This window comes from Notechis scutatus, chromosome 3 (genome assembly GCF_049901735.1).
Source record: "Notechis scutatus isolate UNSWTSFEM ecotype Mainland chromosome 3, rNotScu1.2, whole genome shotgun sequence".
Lineage (NCBI taxonomy): Eukaryota > Metazoa > Chordata > Lepidosauria > Squamata > Elapidae > Notechis > Notechis scutatus.
In genome coordinates, this window is record NC_142011.1 from 122872464 (window position 1) to 122889327 (window position 16864).

General features: G+C 37.8%; 1 protein-coding gene across 1 annotated transcript in view; it reads left to right on the forward strand.

Annotated features, from left to right (window-relative positions):
• Positions 1-2688: 2688 nt before the first annotated feature.
• The window catches only part of LPCAT1 (lysophosphatidylcholine acyltransferase 1), a 44375-nt gene continuing 30199 nt past the window's right edge, over positions 2689-16864 (forward strand). Inside the window, exons 1-2 of the mRNA XM_026672505.2 lie at positions 2689-3178; positions 14992-15134. Of these exons, the coding sequence (XP_026528290.1) occupies positions 3026-3178; positions 14992-15134 (296 nt within the window). The 5' untranslated portion in view covers positions 2689-3025. The remainder of the gene's footprint in view (positions 3179-14991; positions 15135-16864) is intronic.

Here is a 16864-nt window from a genome sequence, read left to right on the forward strand (position 1 = left end):
GGGCAGTGCAACTGCTGGCCCTGACAGACCATCAACGGGGAAGGTGCGCCAGAGATCTGGGCAGAGCTGCCTCATGCCAGGAGTGCAGCCAGGAGGGTGATGAGGCTCGGTGAGGATAGCAGCAGCAGGTCCAGCAGGTCCAGCAGGTGGGCAGAGGTGGGGGGGGAGTAAATTCCAACATTCCACCTGGCTTTATTGCAGCAGCAGCCTGACCAAGACCTGAGCCCCTGGCCTGGCAGAGTGCAAACCCTGGTCACTGCCTGCTCCAGAGCCACAGGATGAGCTGCAGAGGAGAGGGGCCCTTGGCTGCAAGGTTACCTGGTACCATGGGCAGGGCTGGGGCTGGCAAGGGTGTGCTAGAAACACTTCCAGGTGCCCAAAGAGACAGAATGAGAGGCAGCTCTCGGCTCTTGCTGGCTCAGCTGATCCATGGCCATGATTAAGAGGCTAAGACTCCATGAGGTAACTGGGGAAGGGAAGGGCTGCCTCCAGTGCTGGCCACCCCACCCCTTCACTAGGGCTTATTTTTGGGGTAGCGCTTATATTACGCTCATCCAAAAAATCAGGCTAGGGCTCGTTTTCAGGGTAGGTTGCATTTTGGGGAAAACATGGTACACGCTTGGATGCAGTCTCTAGGCCCATAACCTGCTAGAAATTCTGTTTATATGTAGCAGTAAAGCACATGGTGACTGTACTCCGTTTGATCTGTAGTGCTATATATAAACAGAATTTCTAACAGATATGTCCAAATATATTGATATAATTTCAAGAGATCAAGCCTGTAATGTAAAAGTTTCACTGAATCTAAGAGATAGAATTAATAAAAATAGAATAAAAGTTGTTATGCTCTGTATTTCCCCCAAAATAAGACCGGGTCTTATTTTCTTTTGGGTCCCAAAAGAAGCACTAGGGTTTACGGGGGGGGGGGTTTCCATGAAGAGCCACTTCTTCTGCTTGCTCGTGGCAGAACAGGAGGCTGAATGGCATGCAAGTGCTGCTGCCACGAAGCAGGGGAGTGGAGCTGCCACACATACCCTGCACCGGCTTACCTCAGGGCCCCAGAACCAGGCCACCCACACCTGCCTCACCTCGTGGTGGTGGCTACAGCAGCCCTGTCCAGCAGTATCCCGCGTGGTCACCGGCCCACATCTTCTGCTTGTTCATGGCACACCAGAGCAGGAAGCCAGTGTCGTGGCCATGAGGCGAGGCAAGGGTGGGTAGAGCTGCCCCATGCACTCCACACTAGCTTACCTCAGGGCCCACAGCCAGGCCATTCACTCCCCGACACCTGCCTTGCCTCGCGGCCGTGGCACCAACATACTGCTCGGCCTCCTGCTCCATTGCGGCCATGAGCAAGCAGAATAAATGGGCCGGCGGTCATGTGAGCTCCTGCTGCACATGGGTGCCAATGCTGCTGTCGGAGCATGGATGGCCTGGCTGTGGGGACCTTGAGGTAAGCCAGTGTGGGCACATGGGGCAGCTCTACCAACATCCCTCCTCCCCTTGTGGCTGCAACACTGAACAACCAGACGGCATGGGCAAGTGACTGGCTGCACAGGCTCTTAAGTAGAGCTTACTTTGGAGGTAGAGCTTATATTAGGCACATGTGTGAACATGCTGTCTTATTTTTGGGATAGGTCTTATTTTCAGGGAAACAGGGTATCATTTTCTTATTTCAAGGAACAATACTCTTTGATGTATCTTATCTAAGGTAGGGGAAAAAACCAGTACAGAAGACTTACATTAGTATTTTCATTTTGATAGGAAGCAAGCCTGAAGTTGTATTCTATATAAAGGCAGAGACTAGCAGTCAGTGGACTAGTTCCCATATGGAAATAACTTTCTGTCCACAATTTAGCAGCAACAATGTTTTATTATATAAAACAGAATTGTTTGGCTACATACACTTTTGAAATCAATTAATACCACTACTAAACATCATGCATTAATAGTTTTTGCTCACTACTGCTCACAATCAGCCAATGTCTTGTTCCTTTTCTATACTTGTCTCCAATTCATTTAGAAAACTGAGTTGAGCAATACCACTTATCCCCACTACCATTCATAATTTAATACAATTGTATATTTTGTAAAATATGTTTTACTTAATTTAAGACGTATTTGTGGTAAGGTTAGCAATGTTCCTGCACATTTATTTGGAAGAACATTCAGTATAATGCCACTTAATTCAAGGTATTTTAGACCTAAATAAGTATTGCTGGCTCTAACCAATCATTATAAAATCTATGCTTGTTCTATCAATCTGAATTATTATCCTCATTCCATCTGATTCTAATGTAAATGAAAATCCAGCTTTCTTTTCTAGGAGAAATCTTATGGACGAATACATCAATGTACGTGCCTTGTTTTTGAAAATGATTATTGACTTTTTAAAAAAAAAAAAATAAGGGAATAATTAGAAGGTCCCCTAACCAAGTTTGCTTAAAACTCTGCTTGGAACAGATTGGACGCAGGTGTCCAGAGGATGGGAAGAGGATTGTCAAAAAATCACTTCCTTCTAAATGAAGACCACGCGGGTTGCCGGCCAGCTCTTGCTCCGGACGGAGTCTAACCCCCCCTCCCCTTTGCTTCTACTTTTCCCGCCCCTTGTCCTAAAACCGCCAAGCGACTGTCGCGCTTTCCTTCCCCATCACTGCGCCTATTGCGCATGCACTTTCTTGAGGGCGGGGCTGAAGCCAAAGCCTGCTAGCGGCGTCTGACAGAGCCGCGCATCCTCTTTCACTCCCTGCCGGTTCAGGGAGAGCCCGCGGTAGGTCGCTGACCAGATTTCTTCTTCCTCTTCCACCGCCGCAACCGCTAACTACGTTGTCTACGGCAGCCCCGGTTGGCCTGATTTATTCGCCGCGACCCCGAATTTTATTATTTTCCTTCCTCAGAAATACGTTTTTCTCCCCTTTACCCCTCCTTTTTTTTTTTTTTTTGTAAAGCCACTGCGCCCATTTTCTTTCTTCGCTCTCTCGCCCCTCGATTTTTCTCTCCTCCTCCTCTTCTTTCGCATCGCACAATGCGGCTGAGAGGCCGGGGATGCTGCACCCGGGGCACAGGCAACAGCGATGGAGAGGAGGAAGGCGGCGGAGAAGGACGCGGGCCGCCCCCTCCACCAATGCAGAGTCCCTTCGTGCACCGGTTGCACTTCAGCGCCCTCCAGAAAGCAAAGGTGGGTGTGTATTGGAGGGGGTGACGCGTGTGTGCGGGTACACACATGCACGCGTGGAAGCAGGCCGGCGGGAGGGAAAAAAAGCAAAAGGAAAGCCGCCCCAAATACGTAATGGTGCCTCCAAACCCCCGCCCCCTTCCCCGGGTCTCCGAAGAAGTGTGCGTATGCCCCCGCGAAGCAGCAGTTGCTTGCTCGTGTCTGCGCCTGAGACATCCACAAAACCTCTCGGGGCTGTATTAGAGAGGTAAGCGTGCAGAAAGTGCAATGTCGTGCTGAGATAGCTCTGCCTCTTAGAAAGAAACGGCCCCCTCGTTGTTAGCCTGATAAGCATCAACGCAGGCGTTACAATCCTTCTAGCTGCAGCTATGCACTGGGGCTGCTGCATCTAAGTGTCCCTTGAGGTTAGTATAGGGGAGGAAGGGCAGCAGCTGAATGTGGAAGAGACGGGTATTAGTTGCTTGATTAGCCTAACAAAGGAAGCTGAAGGCCACAGTAGATGGAGCCCAATTATTAAAATAAGCAGGGTAACTTCAGAAGGTGTTCTAACAAACCAACCAACCCCTAAGCTATACAGTATTTGTTGTTGCTGTTTTGGGCTCCCTTTTTCCGTGTGCTCCTTTTTCATAAAACTTTCTTTTCCCCAATCCATCTTAGTTATTGTTAGGTTTTTGTGGCACTTCAGAATCCTGACACAAAGCAGGAGAGGGTGAATCCTTGCAAACTACCTCTTTGAACACCCATACTTATTACCACTATTTGCAGTCAAAGGCAAAATTAGTCAAGGAGTTTATTTGCAAGCTCTTGAATGTTGGGATCCATAAAATTGTTGCTGCTTCAGACTGCTGTTTTAATAATAGTTACAGGTAGAAACAACATTAAGGGAAAATAATCAGAACTGCCAAAAATTCACATTCACTGGGATTATTCATCTGTCTCCAGTGTTCCAATTTATTTATTTTTAATTTATTTATTTTGTCAAGCAATTATAAGGTAACAGGTATAAGTATAAGCATTGTTATGAATACATGAAATGGATACATATAAGAAAAGAAAAAAGAAAAAAATAGGACAGGGATGGTAGGTACATTGGTGTGCTTATTCATGCCCCCTACAGACCTCTTAGGAAAGGGGTGAGGTCAATAGTAGACAGTTTAAGGTTAAAGTTTTTGGGGTTTGGGGAGGAAACCACAGAGTCGAGTATTCCTGACATTGACCACTCTGTTGCTGAAGTCGTATTTTCTGCAATCAAGTTTGTTGTGGTTAACCTTGAATTTGTATCTATTGTTTGCTCTTGTATTGTTATGGTTGAAGCTGAAGTATTCATTGACAGGTAGGACATTGCAATATATAATTTTATGTACTATACTTAGATTTATTTACTATTACATTTTAAAGTTAGAGGCTCCCGGAGCACTGTATTCATTGCAGTTCCTACACCCATGTGATTTTAACTCACAAAATAAGCAGACTTAACTTCTTGATACATTTTTTTGGGCCTAGCAGGCATAAGACCAAAAATATCAGACTCAAATATACCAATTGGCTGTGGTTGTATTTTTGAGAAACATATGCAGTACATGTATTCTAACTGGCTCTAGGAAAACCAATCTCAGATATAGAATACTGACAGAGATCCTTTTTGGTATGTACTCAAAACAGCCCCATCTTTTCATGCATACCTACTCATGTGCTGCAGAAGTCCAAAGAAGAGTGACTTTGAACAGAAGCTGTCTTGATATGTAGGATTTGCTGTTTTGTTACAGGAAGAAAGAATTGAATTCTGCTTTAAGGTCATTGCCCTACCATCTTTACAAAGAACTTGTCCTATTTGAGAGAATGAGAAAAGTATCTTTCACTTACTAATTTTTATGTTTTAAAATCCACATGAGAGTAAATACAATTTTAATCTCCATATCTGTGGAGCCCAAAATGAGAAAGTCAGGCTTCCTATATTCACCAGAGAAAGGTGGTGGGAAAGTTACTGTGGCAACTGAATACAATTGAGGTTTGCTGAAATCCAAGCTTAGTCAAATCCAGTGGTTAACCAAGATTGCATGGAAGTACAGCACTGATTTTCAGCACAACTAAACTATACATATGCTTAAACTCTTAAAGAATTAAAAAGTTTAGTTGCAAAGAAACCTTAGCTTAAATGTCCTAATATCTGAATTATTTTATAGGCCATTTTAATGCCATTTTATTTTTATCAGTTTATCTTCAGCCACATTGTAATTCCAAGGATATGAATATGAAGTAAGATATATATATACCTCACATTTGATTGAGGACCTTGCATCAGAACTTCTTTGGAGTTTTTAATATGGCTGAAAATTAATTGATTTTGGAAATGGTGGATTAAACAAATTGTGATCTAATGTTAGTTCTTCTGTGACATTCTTTTAGCAGTAACAATACAGGAAGTTCAGAGTATGTACAGAAAACCCAAGAACAGTTAAAATATTTCATGTAGATATCATCACCATAGAATTCTGCTATTGCTTAAGTTCGTCCATTTGCCTTTTTTATAGTAATGGCACTGATATGCTGGCAATGTTCTGGGTGCAAGAGTATGATGATGAGGGCGTTTTGTCCGTACAAATATGTATTTGCTCTGGAAAACACAGAAGTAATTTGTATTGATACCTGGTGCTATGTCCCAAATAGAAACTAGTAATGGCCACATTGTAAAAAGGCTATGCAAAACTTCTTGTAAATTGATATAGTACTACGCTACTTTTGTTTAACTCACTTCTATATTTTGGCTTCCCTTGCAATAGATATATTTTTGAACATTGGAAATTGACACAGGCATCTTCCACAAACAAACATACATGCATGCATACATACATACATACATACATACATACATACATACATACATTTATTTCTGTTTGAGTAGACATACTTGTCAGTTTGAGGGACAGAGGTGCTCATTCATTTTTCTTAATATGAAGAAATGTGCTAGCTTTGCTGTCAGTTTGCTCAAATATTCATTAAGATAGCTAAAATAGTTCTTGATTTCTTGGAATCTTTGCTCTGTGATTTATAAAATTGAATTATTAAAAGAATGAAATATAAATAGAAAAATGTGTTTATTATGTCCTCCTTTCTAGTTCCAGAATTATGCATGAAATTAAAATGAGTCCATCCAGACCTGTCTAATCCCAATCATCAATGATAATTAGTCATTGTTCCACCTTTCTTTGCCAGCAGCTTTCCCCATTTGTGCTTAGGCATAGAGAAAGTGAAACATCAGATTGTCAACATTAACAAATGAAAAGTGTACATCAAGTCAGTATAGTGGAATGCTTGGGAATATAATATAGGGAACAGGTTGAGTACTATCTAAAAATTAGCAGTAAATAGTTTTGTTCCTGACCTATTCACTGAACGTTAATTGTATTCCCTATATTAATTGACAAATCCAATGTGTTCCTTAAACTAAGCTATGTTTTGATGCTACCAGTGTTAGTTAGCAAACCAGGCAAAGGTTTAGATTAATTTGCCTCCTCCCCTTTCATATCCAGCTAGCATTAAACCAGGATTTATAGTTATGTTGAACCCAAGATACAGTGATTTAAATTTTTGCTTCATCATGTCTTAATAAACAATTAGTTGGCTTTACAAATCAATCAAAGCTGTTTTGTGGGTTCACACAAAACATTAAATCAGATCCAAAACAAATAACATTATGTACCTTGGTATGGTATTTAAAAAAAATTGATATAGGTTAAAGAGGGTTTTTTGCCCCCTGTTCCTTTTGCAGCTGAAAACTTTGAGAATATTGGGGGATTGTTTGAGGGCTATAGAGACTCTCATCTTTTGATCTTTGCATAAGAAATATTCAGTAAAATAGTGGATTTAGTAAGCATTAGTTCTTTGACACATGTATGTTTTGAGTGTTTAAAAAATCCTTTATTTGTATAAGGATTCTCAAAATATCAAATAACGAAACAAAAAGATGGATTAAATTCATTTTCCCATTTCAATTTCATGTAGTTGTATAATTATGAATTGGTCGCTGATAGCACTAAAATGTGTTAATATGCAACTAAACATTCTACAATGTTTACTTTATGTATATTTCGAAACATTCTTAAGTTATATGCTTTTATGTTTAAAGATAAACTAAATGTATTAATATGTTTCTTTTCTGAGTAGCAGGTTCTCTTCTCAATTCCTGTTACTCTTTTACTGCAAAGATATTTTTTCCTAGTTAGGAACAAAAATTAGATTTTTAGGCATGTAAGAGTTTTAAGAAAACCAGTTGGCTTAGAAAGCAATAGAATGTGAGTTTTAGCCTACTCTGTGAACACTGCTTGATGATTTTGGGCCAATCACTTACTCTCAGCCCAACCCATCTCATAGGAATGTTGTGCAGAATATAGGCAAGAATATTAGGTATATTTGTTACCTTGAATTATTAAGTTACCATATAATAAAGGTGGGTTAAAAATTATAATTTGCGTGGAAAAACCCTACAATTCTACACATTTCATAAAGATTAACAACCCTAGGTAGAATTTTTCTAATTGGTTTTTGTAGCTGATTTTATTTCTTTTTCCTTGAACCCAGGAAACAAATAATCTAATGGGGGACTAGCTGCAAAACTGCTTGCCTTGCATCTATATTGCATCTTTTCTGCTTGCTCACCCAGCTGTTTTCATATAATAAAACTTAATCTAAAAGAGAGGTAGAATATAAGATGAGGAGAGGTAGATACTGCTTTTCAGGGAGAAGAAAAGGCAAAGACATGGAGAATATAGGTATGAGTAATTTTCAGATTGTATGGCTTATTTGCTAATTTAGATATAGAGCTGGTATTTATGGAATGAAAATATTTCACGTGATTCAAATTTAACTTCCACTCCATACATTTTTACTCATTTTTTTAAAAAAAGTCTTTATTGAATCACATTGCTTCATAGTCATTCTATCATCAAGATCTAAATAGCATATTTCTCATCTGTGGTTTGTAACAGATGAGTCTTCATCAGACAAGAGAAGTACTTAATATAACCTTGAAATTGCACAAATTAGATTTCCTTAAATTCCATTACTTTCATTGGAAAATTGCCATTTTGTCATCAAGGAGCTTATAGTGGACTATAGAAGGAATAGATCAGACATCCAGCCCTTGCTTATCGAGTGGAGCAGTATTAAGTTTCTGGGTGTTACCATAAAAGAGGACCTAACCTGGGGCACTCACATTGCAGCACTGATCAAAAGGGCCCAGCAGAGATTATACTACCTGAAACTTCTCAGGAAACAACAACTGAATGAAAAACTGCTGGTGACCTACCGCTGCACCATAGAGAGTATTTTAACTTACTGCACCTGTGTATGATTTGCCAATTGCACAGTGGCAGATAGGTCAGCACTCCAGAGGGTTAACATCATTGCCCAGAGGATCATTGGTTGCTCTCTCCCCTCTTTGGAAGAGCTTTATAGCTCCCACTGCCTTAAGAAAATTCAAAACATTCTTAAAGATCCATCTCATCCTGGGTCACCTTTTTTTGAACTATTACCATCTGGCAGATAGTGCAAGATAATAAAAACAAGGACAAATAGGCTGAAAAACAGCTTCTATCCCAGGGCAGTAACTCTATTGAATTCTACTGTATAGTGCAATATTAATGCAATATCAAGTTTTCAATTCAATTGTATAGCATGTGAAGGATGTGTTTGTGTTTTATTTTTATAGTTATAATGTACACTGAAGATGGGATTTAATTTCGTTGTACGAGGTGCAGTGACAATAAACTAAACTAAAACTAAACATATACTGAATTAAATCCTTATATTTAACAAGTTAGTAAAGTTGTTTAGTGAAACATCAAGAATAAAATGGGGGCAGAGATAAATTTGTATGGTGAAAAGCATAACACCTGGCATTTATTAAGATTCTTGAGCAAAATTCCGGCTTGAATAAGATACATCTTACAATCTTAAACAACTATAGACATATTCAGGGAAACTGAAAACAATTAATTATGGTGTTCCTGAATATGTAGTGTGACATGTTAAATTAAAATACATTGAATAACATAGTTATTCCAAAATAAAAATAAAAAAGGCAATGACAAATCACTTCCATATTTTTCTGGAGATAACTAAATGCATATGTCTATGAAGTCACAGTTCATTTTGACTTGAAGACAAGTTTATTTTTATTTTCTCATCAACTTATTTTAGGTATGGTTTCCTTATATGTATTCTTTTTTAAAATGCAGTAAAATATTAATCTTTTTGTTTGCTTTATGCTGAGGCTAATTCAGCTTTCTGTTTCAATTGTAATGATGTCTTTCTTTTTCCAGTACATCAATAATTTGTGAGGAAGTATTTTGGCATGTTCAACTAACTGCTATTTCTTTTGCCTGGAAATCCACCTGTCCCCTCAAAAGCTATCGAATCAGTCTTGGTACAATTTGCATGCAATAATTCTATTTGCAAGATAGTCCATCTGTAATGTTCTACCATATTATTTATTTTCTTTGTTATGTGAGCTAGGGACTTTTTTTTCTTTCATATGTGTGAATTCTTGGAGACTATGTGGATATGTCCTTGCAGCTTTCCTCGCAAGGTTTTTCTGTAGTGGTTTGCCATTCCCTCCTTCCTAGGGCTGTGAGAAAGTGACTGACCCAAGCTCACGTAGCTGGCTTTATGTGCAAAGCAGGACTAGAACTCACAGTTTCCTGGTTCTAGCCTGATGCCCTAATCACTACACCAAACTAGATCTCTCTAGGGACTTAGTTACCATCAAAGATAATCCAAAATTTGACTTGTTTCTATTACACTTTAAAAATACCTGTTTATTAGGTAACACCAGTCCTGATATCACTGAAAATCTAATAGATTTATGAATAAACTTTCAATTTGAATTCAAGGTTTTGAATTGTGAACTCAAGGTTAAAGTGTAGGTAGTGGTCTGTTTACTAAACAGTGAATAAAAATTATTCTTAACAGCTAGTACTTAGCATCTGCTAGTGTCTTACCATTCCAGAATAGCATAGCGATTATGATATCTAAGAACCGCTCTGCTGATGTGAAAAGAATGAATTTTTCCTCAACCAATATGGCAAAAAGCCCATAAACAGTATCTGTGTTATTAAACAAAATCCAGATTAAATCAGAATTTTATATCCATGTCATGGCAAAAGATTTTTTCTTCCTTTTTTCTATGTTGAAAGCTGCCCGCCATAGGCTCTGGTATTTGACTGTGGAAGAATCCCTGTTGTTATCGATCTGCTATTTGAAAAAAAATGGCTGAGCTCTTTGCCAATGAATAAGAATCATAGGGTGCAACAATGAAATCTACAACTTTTCTTGCATCCCTTGATTTTAATCAAAACACATGCATGCCATCCCCAAATCCCTTTGAACTCTTCTAATTCAAGGGCTGGCTTTATAAGAAAGGATAAAATTGTTATCTAGAGAAAACAATACAGTATAATGGCAACTATCTTTTGAGTTACGGATCTCTGTGAACCTTATGACCAGGACAATGTGGATAATAGATTATGTCAAAGCTGAAAGATACCTATTATTATCTCATCTGCCTTTTTCATGAATTTATTTCTCCCTCTACCCTCACTCATTTTTTCAGTCTTGAAATTAAACATTCAGTTCTAATTTTAACTTTCTATAAAAAGGTAGTAGGACACAAAACCTTCAGGACAGCATATCATTTCTCAGCTATGCTTGTGATCTCATGGTTTCTCATTGTTTGCAATGCTTGAGCTTTGCAGAATCTATTGGAACACAAACTTCTTACACACTAACAATTATATCAACAGACTGTATTATTCCATTCTGACAGACATGGTTTAAAACGTATTTTCAGATTGGTTCTTTTTCCCTCCTATATTCTCATTTTCAGTATGATAACTTCAAGCTAATGATCACACATACAATTACAGTACTTTTTGGTAGCTTTAGTTAATAAAAGTATAGCAAACAAATATTCAGTCAGATTTTTTTAGTATCTTCGGTGTTGTCTGGTAGTTTTAGCTAATAGTTACATGCTAAGATCACAATATTAACTATTTGTTGTTTTAAGTTACTTTGGATTAGCAACAAATGATATTAATCTCTAGAAATCCATCTACAATAGTAAGGTGGTTATCAAATTTTCTGTGAATTGTGAATTTCTGTGAATTTCAATTCTGTGAATTGTGAATTTCTGCTTGAAATATAAGATGATTCATGATAATGCTCTTTAAACTGAATTGATAAAAATCAAATTGCATATGCCTCTTAAACTGAAAATCTGGGATACAGTATATTTGGTATTTATATATTTATTCAAACAAGGTATATGGTTTCCATCTCACAACAGTCCCTGGAGGGGGACACCTAGCATAGAAATTAAAGCTCAATAAAAGTTTCCCACAATAATTGGCAACTGAGGACTAAGTCACTACAATAACTTGCATTTCACAGGTCTCATTGATCTCCCAACCCTGCATGCTTTAAGGCTTTAGGAGAACATTGCAGAACATCAGAAAAAGGAAACAGATCATCTATACAACGTCTTGCAAAAAAAAAAAAAAAATGAATACCCACACAACTTTTATAAAAAAAAAGTGCCTGACTCAACCCAATATAGCACAACCTACACAAGCTGTGAAAGCATAACACTGCCACAAAAACATTTCAGAAACCATCATTAGAACTACCTGGCCTCACCAGGCATACAAACAAACTAAAGTCCTCCGAAACATCCTAAGTAGACCAAAAGACCCAGCAGTCCCATAAGAAAAAAAAATAGTCATCTTTCTACAGCATACAGTGAAAGGACTGTAACAGCCACTATGTAGGACAAACAGCCAGAAAATTAGCAGAACGCATCCATGAACACCAGCTATCAATCAGCAGACATGATGAAAAAACTATAATTGCACAACACATGGACAGACTTTGAATATCCTAGACTAAGCAAGTCCAAAAATACTAGAGAATTCCTGGAAACCTGTCACTCAGACAAACTAGCCATCAGCAGACACATAGAGATAAACAACATCTACATACCATTTAAAAGAGACAATCAAAAAGCCAAAAAGAAAAAAAGAGCAAATTCTTCACCCACAATTAACACTCAGGTGAGCAAAGATTAAACCCCCCCCCCCCAAGATTAACATTATACTAACAATCAAGAAATAAATAATACCCCAGTGAAAGAACCATTGACTCAGACAAAAAAGCTAACAGTAAAAAAGACCTTTATCAAGGAACCACCTAAACCACATCCACTAACACTGACAGGGCAACACTAGTATATAAAATGAGGGCAAATGATGATCTTACCGAGTTTGGTAACATCTGCAAGAAAACAACCAAACTCAGAGAGCAACAAGAACCCTACAGCTTTATGAAAAGCCAGATTCTGGGGAAAGGGGAGATAAGTGTTTCAGAGGGCAGATTCTTCAACACCAAAAGCCAACTTCTTAGGCCCCACCACATAATATTCTATGACCATGATGGCGAACCTATGGCACACGTGCTGGAAGTGGCATTTAGAGCCACTTCTGCCAGCACATGAGAGGTCACCTGGAAGAGCCCCACTGCACTTGTGCCCCCTCACCAGCCAGCTGATTGCCAGATGTCTGCCGCGCATGCGCGGGGGAGACGCATGCGTGGGAGACATGGGCACATGTGAGAGACATGGGCACATGTGCAGAAACATGCAGCGTGCGGGAGGGGTGTGTGCATGCGCAGAGGTGTGCGGTATGGGGGGGCGTGCGTGTGCAGAGGGGGCAAGGAGAATCACAGGCACATTGCATCATGGGTGCAGGCACACGAGCACGTGCACACAAGCACACTTTTGGCACACAATGTGCAAAAGGTTAGCCATCACTGTGCTATGATATGTGAATTCAGACAGTGCTCTTTCACTAGTATCCAATAGCATAGGTGGAAACAGTGTATATATGCATGGGTGTGCATAGTATATCCATATAAAATGTGGATATATTTTGAAGAATCACTATATTAAGTTTGTATGTGGGGAATCTCTTTGAATATTAAGTATAAAAATGCCCTGCCAGCCATTTTTTCATCCAGCAGAAAATTTTTATGATTAATAACTAAAAGAAGAAATAAAGAAGAAAGTGTTGGTCATGGAAGAATTAAAAGAGGAAGGGTGAATGAAATTCTTAGGAGTAAAATTTTGTTTATTAATCAGAAAGCTACACCTTTTTGTTTGAGCTAATACTGTCAGATTCAAGCAAATTTTCTTTTCATGGGGATTTGAAAATAGTCTTTGATATCTCTTGTCTTCTAGTTCCAGCTTTGAGTAGAATCTTTTTGAGCAATCCAGAAGGCTTTGATTTGGCTCAGAAATGATTATATAATAGCATTAGATGCTAATATTTAGGTAGAATATGAGTAGTTTTAAAGGTAGCTCTCCATACAATATATATTAGATAGACATCATTGGTGCCTCAGAATGAAAAATACTTGAATGAAAGATATTTTAATATAATTGTATTTTTCTGATTTTCTGTCTGCCACTCAGACTTACTTCAAAATGCTACATTATCATTTGTAATGAGAACCTAATCTTATATATCTGTTTATCTGCATGGTGAAAATGATTAGAATATTTTCTGCAATATAAAAAAAATAAATTAGAGTATTCATATTTAAACTAATATCTGTTCAATTATCAATTATTGTAATGGTATTTTCTACTAAAACCAATTCCTTTCCAAAAATATCAAAAAAATAAATAAATAAAAATATAATAAATTACAGCTTTGATTGCAAAAAATGCTTTCTTTACATTAAAATGAAGAGAAATTTGTTGCAAATTAGATCAAAATTGCATTTGATACTGATAGAAGACATTGAAATAAATGAAATATGTGAGCTATTAAGTAATACTCATTGTGGTTCTTCTGAGTTTCTTGGTAGAAGATCAGAATAAAAAAATGAAGCAAAGACTTGGACAGTTGAGATGATGTATACATCCCTTTGCTATGAGTTCACTTGCAAAGCAGGACACAGGTTCTGATACATTGGAACTAATTTAGAGAAATTTTGAGAACAGGATGAAAGTTTATGGTTTCCCATGGTTCAGTTCTTATAAAAACAATATGTTTCACTTAATATTCAGCTGTAGTATTATAGCCATGAGACTTTTCCAAATTTGACATGTCAGGAGTTAAAGATGTGTTTAAGCCTCCCCCTCCTTTTGAAACCTGGAAGAGGAGGGTTTAGGACCAAATGGGTGTTCTTTCATAAAATTAGTGTGAAATGTGCCACTGCTGATACTAGATTTCAACATAGCAGTTTAGGGGTGCTTTGCCATTGCCAAAATAGACAATTCATGGATGATGAGGTTTGGGCCTAGATAAAACAATTATAGTTATCTGTGCTGTGAAAGCTATATGGGATATGCAAAGCTGTTGCATATCTTTGTTAATCAATTTCTGCAACCAATTTTACTTTAAAGTGCTATGCAAAATTTAGATTTTAAACAAATATAGAAAATATCTAACTATTCCAACTCAGTGTTTAATTATAAATGCTATTCCATGCTAATTAAATTATAAGAATATGAAAGATTTTCATTCAACAATCACTGGGGATTTGTCTAGAATTGTAAATAATTTTTTGCCCATTTTAGTCACTTTAACATTTTCCCACCTGTACAAAATGAAGCTTTAGAACCACAAATTAAAGCAGCAGAAATTAATTCATTATCAGAGAGAGAGAAATGTTTGTTAATTGTTTTATGTGCTCATCAATCAAATATTGTTTGGCTTGTGTCCAAATCAAATCCTTTTAAATGAATCCTTTTAATTTTGCAGATACTCTTCATGACCTTGACTCTGTTCCCCATCCGGCTGTTTTTTGCTGCGTTTATGATGTTGCTGGCTTGGCCTTTTGCCTTCATTGCCTCAATAGGATCTGCTGAAAAACACCTAGAAAAGCCTCTATCGTGGTGGCGAAAGTAAGTTGTTAATGTCCGTTATACTTGCCAGTATCCCTTGCCATATCTCAACTGGTATGGTATAAGATACCAATGAGCAAAGTGGGGGCCATTCAGCTTCCCAGGACCCCACTTATTCACCCTCCCAGTAGCTTGGCCCCAGAATATGGCAATTATTATTTCCAGTGATGTTATTTCAATGGAACTAGCATTAGGGTCAGGTTGGGAGAGGTTTATTTCCCAAAGCATGAAGTTATGTAGCCCGCATGATACATGAGAAACTGAATTGTGGCCTCCAGCCTCCAAATATTTTTGTTATGATGCTAAAATGAATTTGCTGCAGAGAAAGTATACTTCCATAATAAGGCATTATAATTTGCATGCATGCATACACACGTGTGTGTGTGTGTGTGTAAAAAATATGGTAAGAATTCAATTCACAGAATGTTCTTGGGTGCCCACTCTTCTTTCTTAACTTGTCTCAGATAATTGCTTAAAGACATAATGCTGGAATAACTGTACTATGCTATGCTCTAAAATATTGCTTCTGGAGTAATAATTTCACATAAAATGCAAAAGTTTTCATGGTTCAATATCGGTGTTTCTCAGATTGTGTGCTAAAGATTTTCCCCCTTCCGAATGGTGATTTTCAGTACATAAATCAGGCAGCAGAGTTTGCTTACAGTGAATAGCTTCATCCTACAATACTACTTATTTTTCAGTGTAGAATCTTCCTCAATTACTTAAATTGCATTGGTATGTATTACTTTTCTTTTTAAACTTGAAGATGAGTTGCTGAAAATGTTGATAAGCTCTTGAGAGCTTCTGTTTCTGGAAGTATTTCTGTGTGTGCTCTGCTATGCAATGTTAATAGCAGGATTAACATAGGGTACATCTGATTGGATCAAAATCTAAGAGTTGCTGAGCAATTTAGCCTCTCCTCATTCATACTTTTCACATTTAGTCATATGAGAAATAATGTAGAAAATAGCCTTCTGTTGGCCGAGTGTTTCATCATATTATCTTAAAAGAAAAAGAGGTTCAAACGCCTCGTTCTGACATATGCACATTGAAATATATTTTAAAGTAGAGATGCCCACTCCTTCACCTTTAGAGAATGCTTTGTGGCCAAGCACCTTTTGCATAAAAATGTAACTTCTCTTTTTTCTTTCATGAAAGTTTTGCTTTGAGAAGGAAGGAACTCAACAATATTGTTGTTTCAGCTGACAAATTAAGAAAGAGGTTCCATAGTAATATAATTTATATCATAGAATGGATACATTTGGCCTGTTTTGATTGAACATCTATGATGGATACTGACTGGGAGAGGCTCAAATGCATTCACTTCTTATTTAATGGCCTTCATAAAGCTGATCTAAATTGTGAAACTTGGCTTTTTTATTTTCCTGACTCTTCCAGTCATTTTGTTCAGATGCGGAGGAGACTTGATTATGTTTTCTAGAAATGTAGATAAGGAGGTGGTAACGTGAATAATAAAATCAGAGGAAAGCAGGATTGATTTAACAGTTATTTATGGCAGTCTGAATAACTTAAGACTGCCTGTAGTCCTAAAAACTTTAGAACTATTCCTCTTCTGGAATAATCATTTCTAAAAAGCAGTAAACTATCCCCAAATCAGCATATTTTGGGAGAAAATATTAGGACAGTGGAACTTTCTGCTACAAGGCCACCAAATTTTGAACACAGGTAATAAGATTTTAACTTAATTTTCATTGAATTTAAATCAGTTG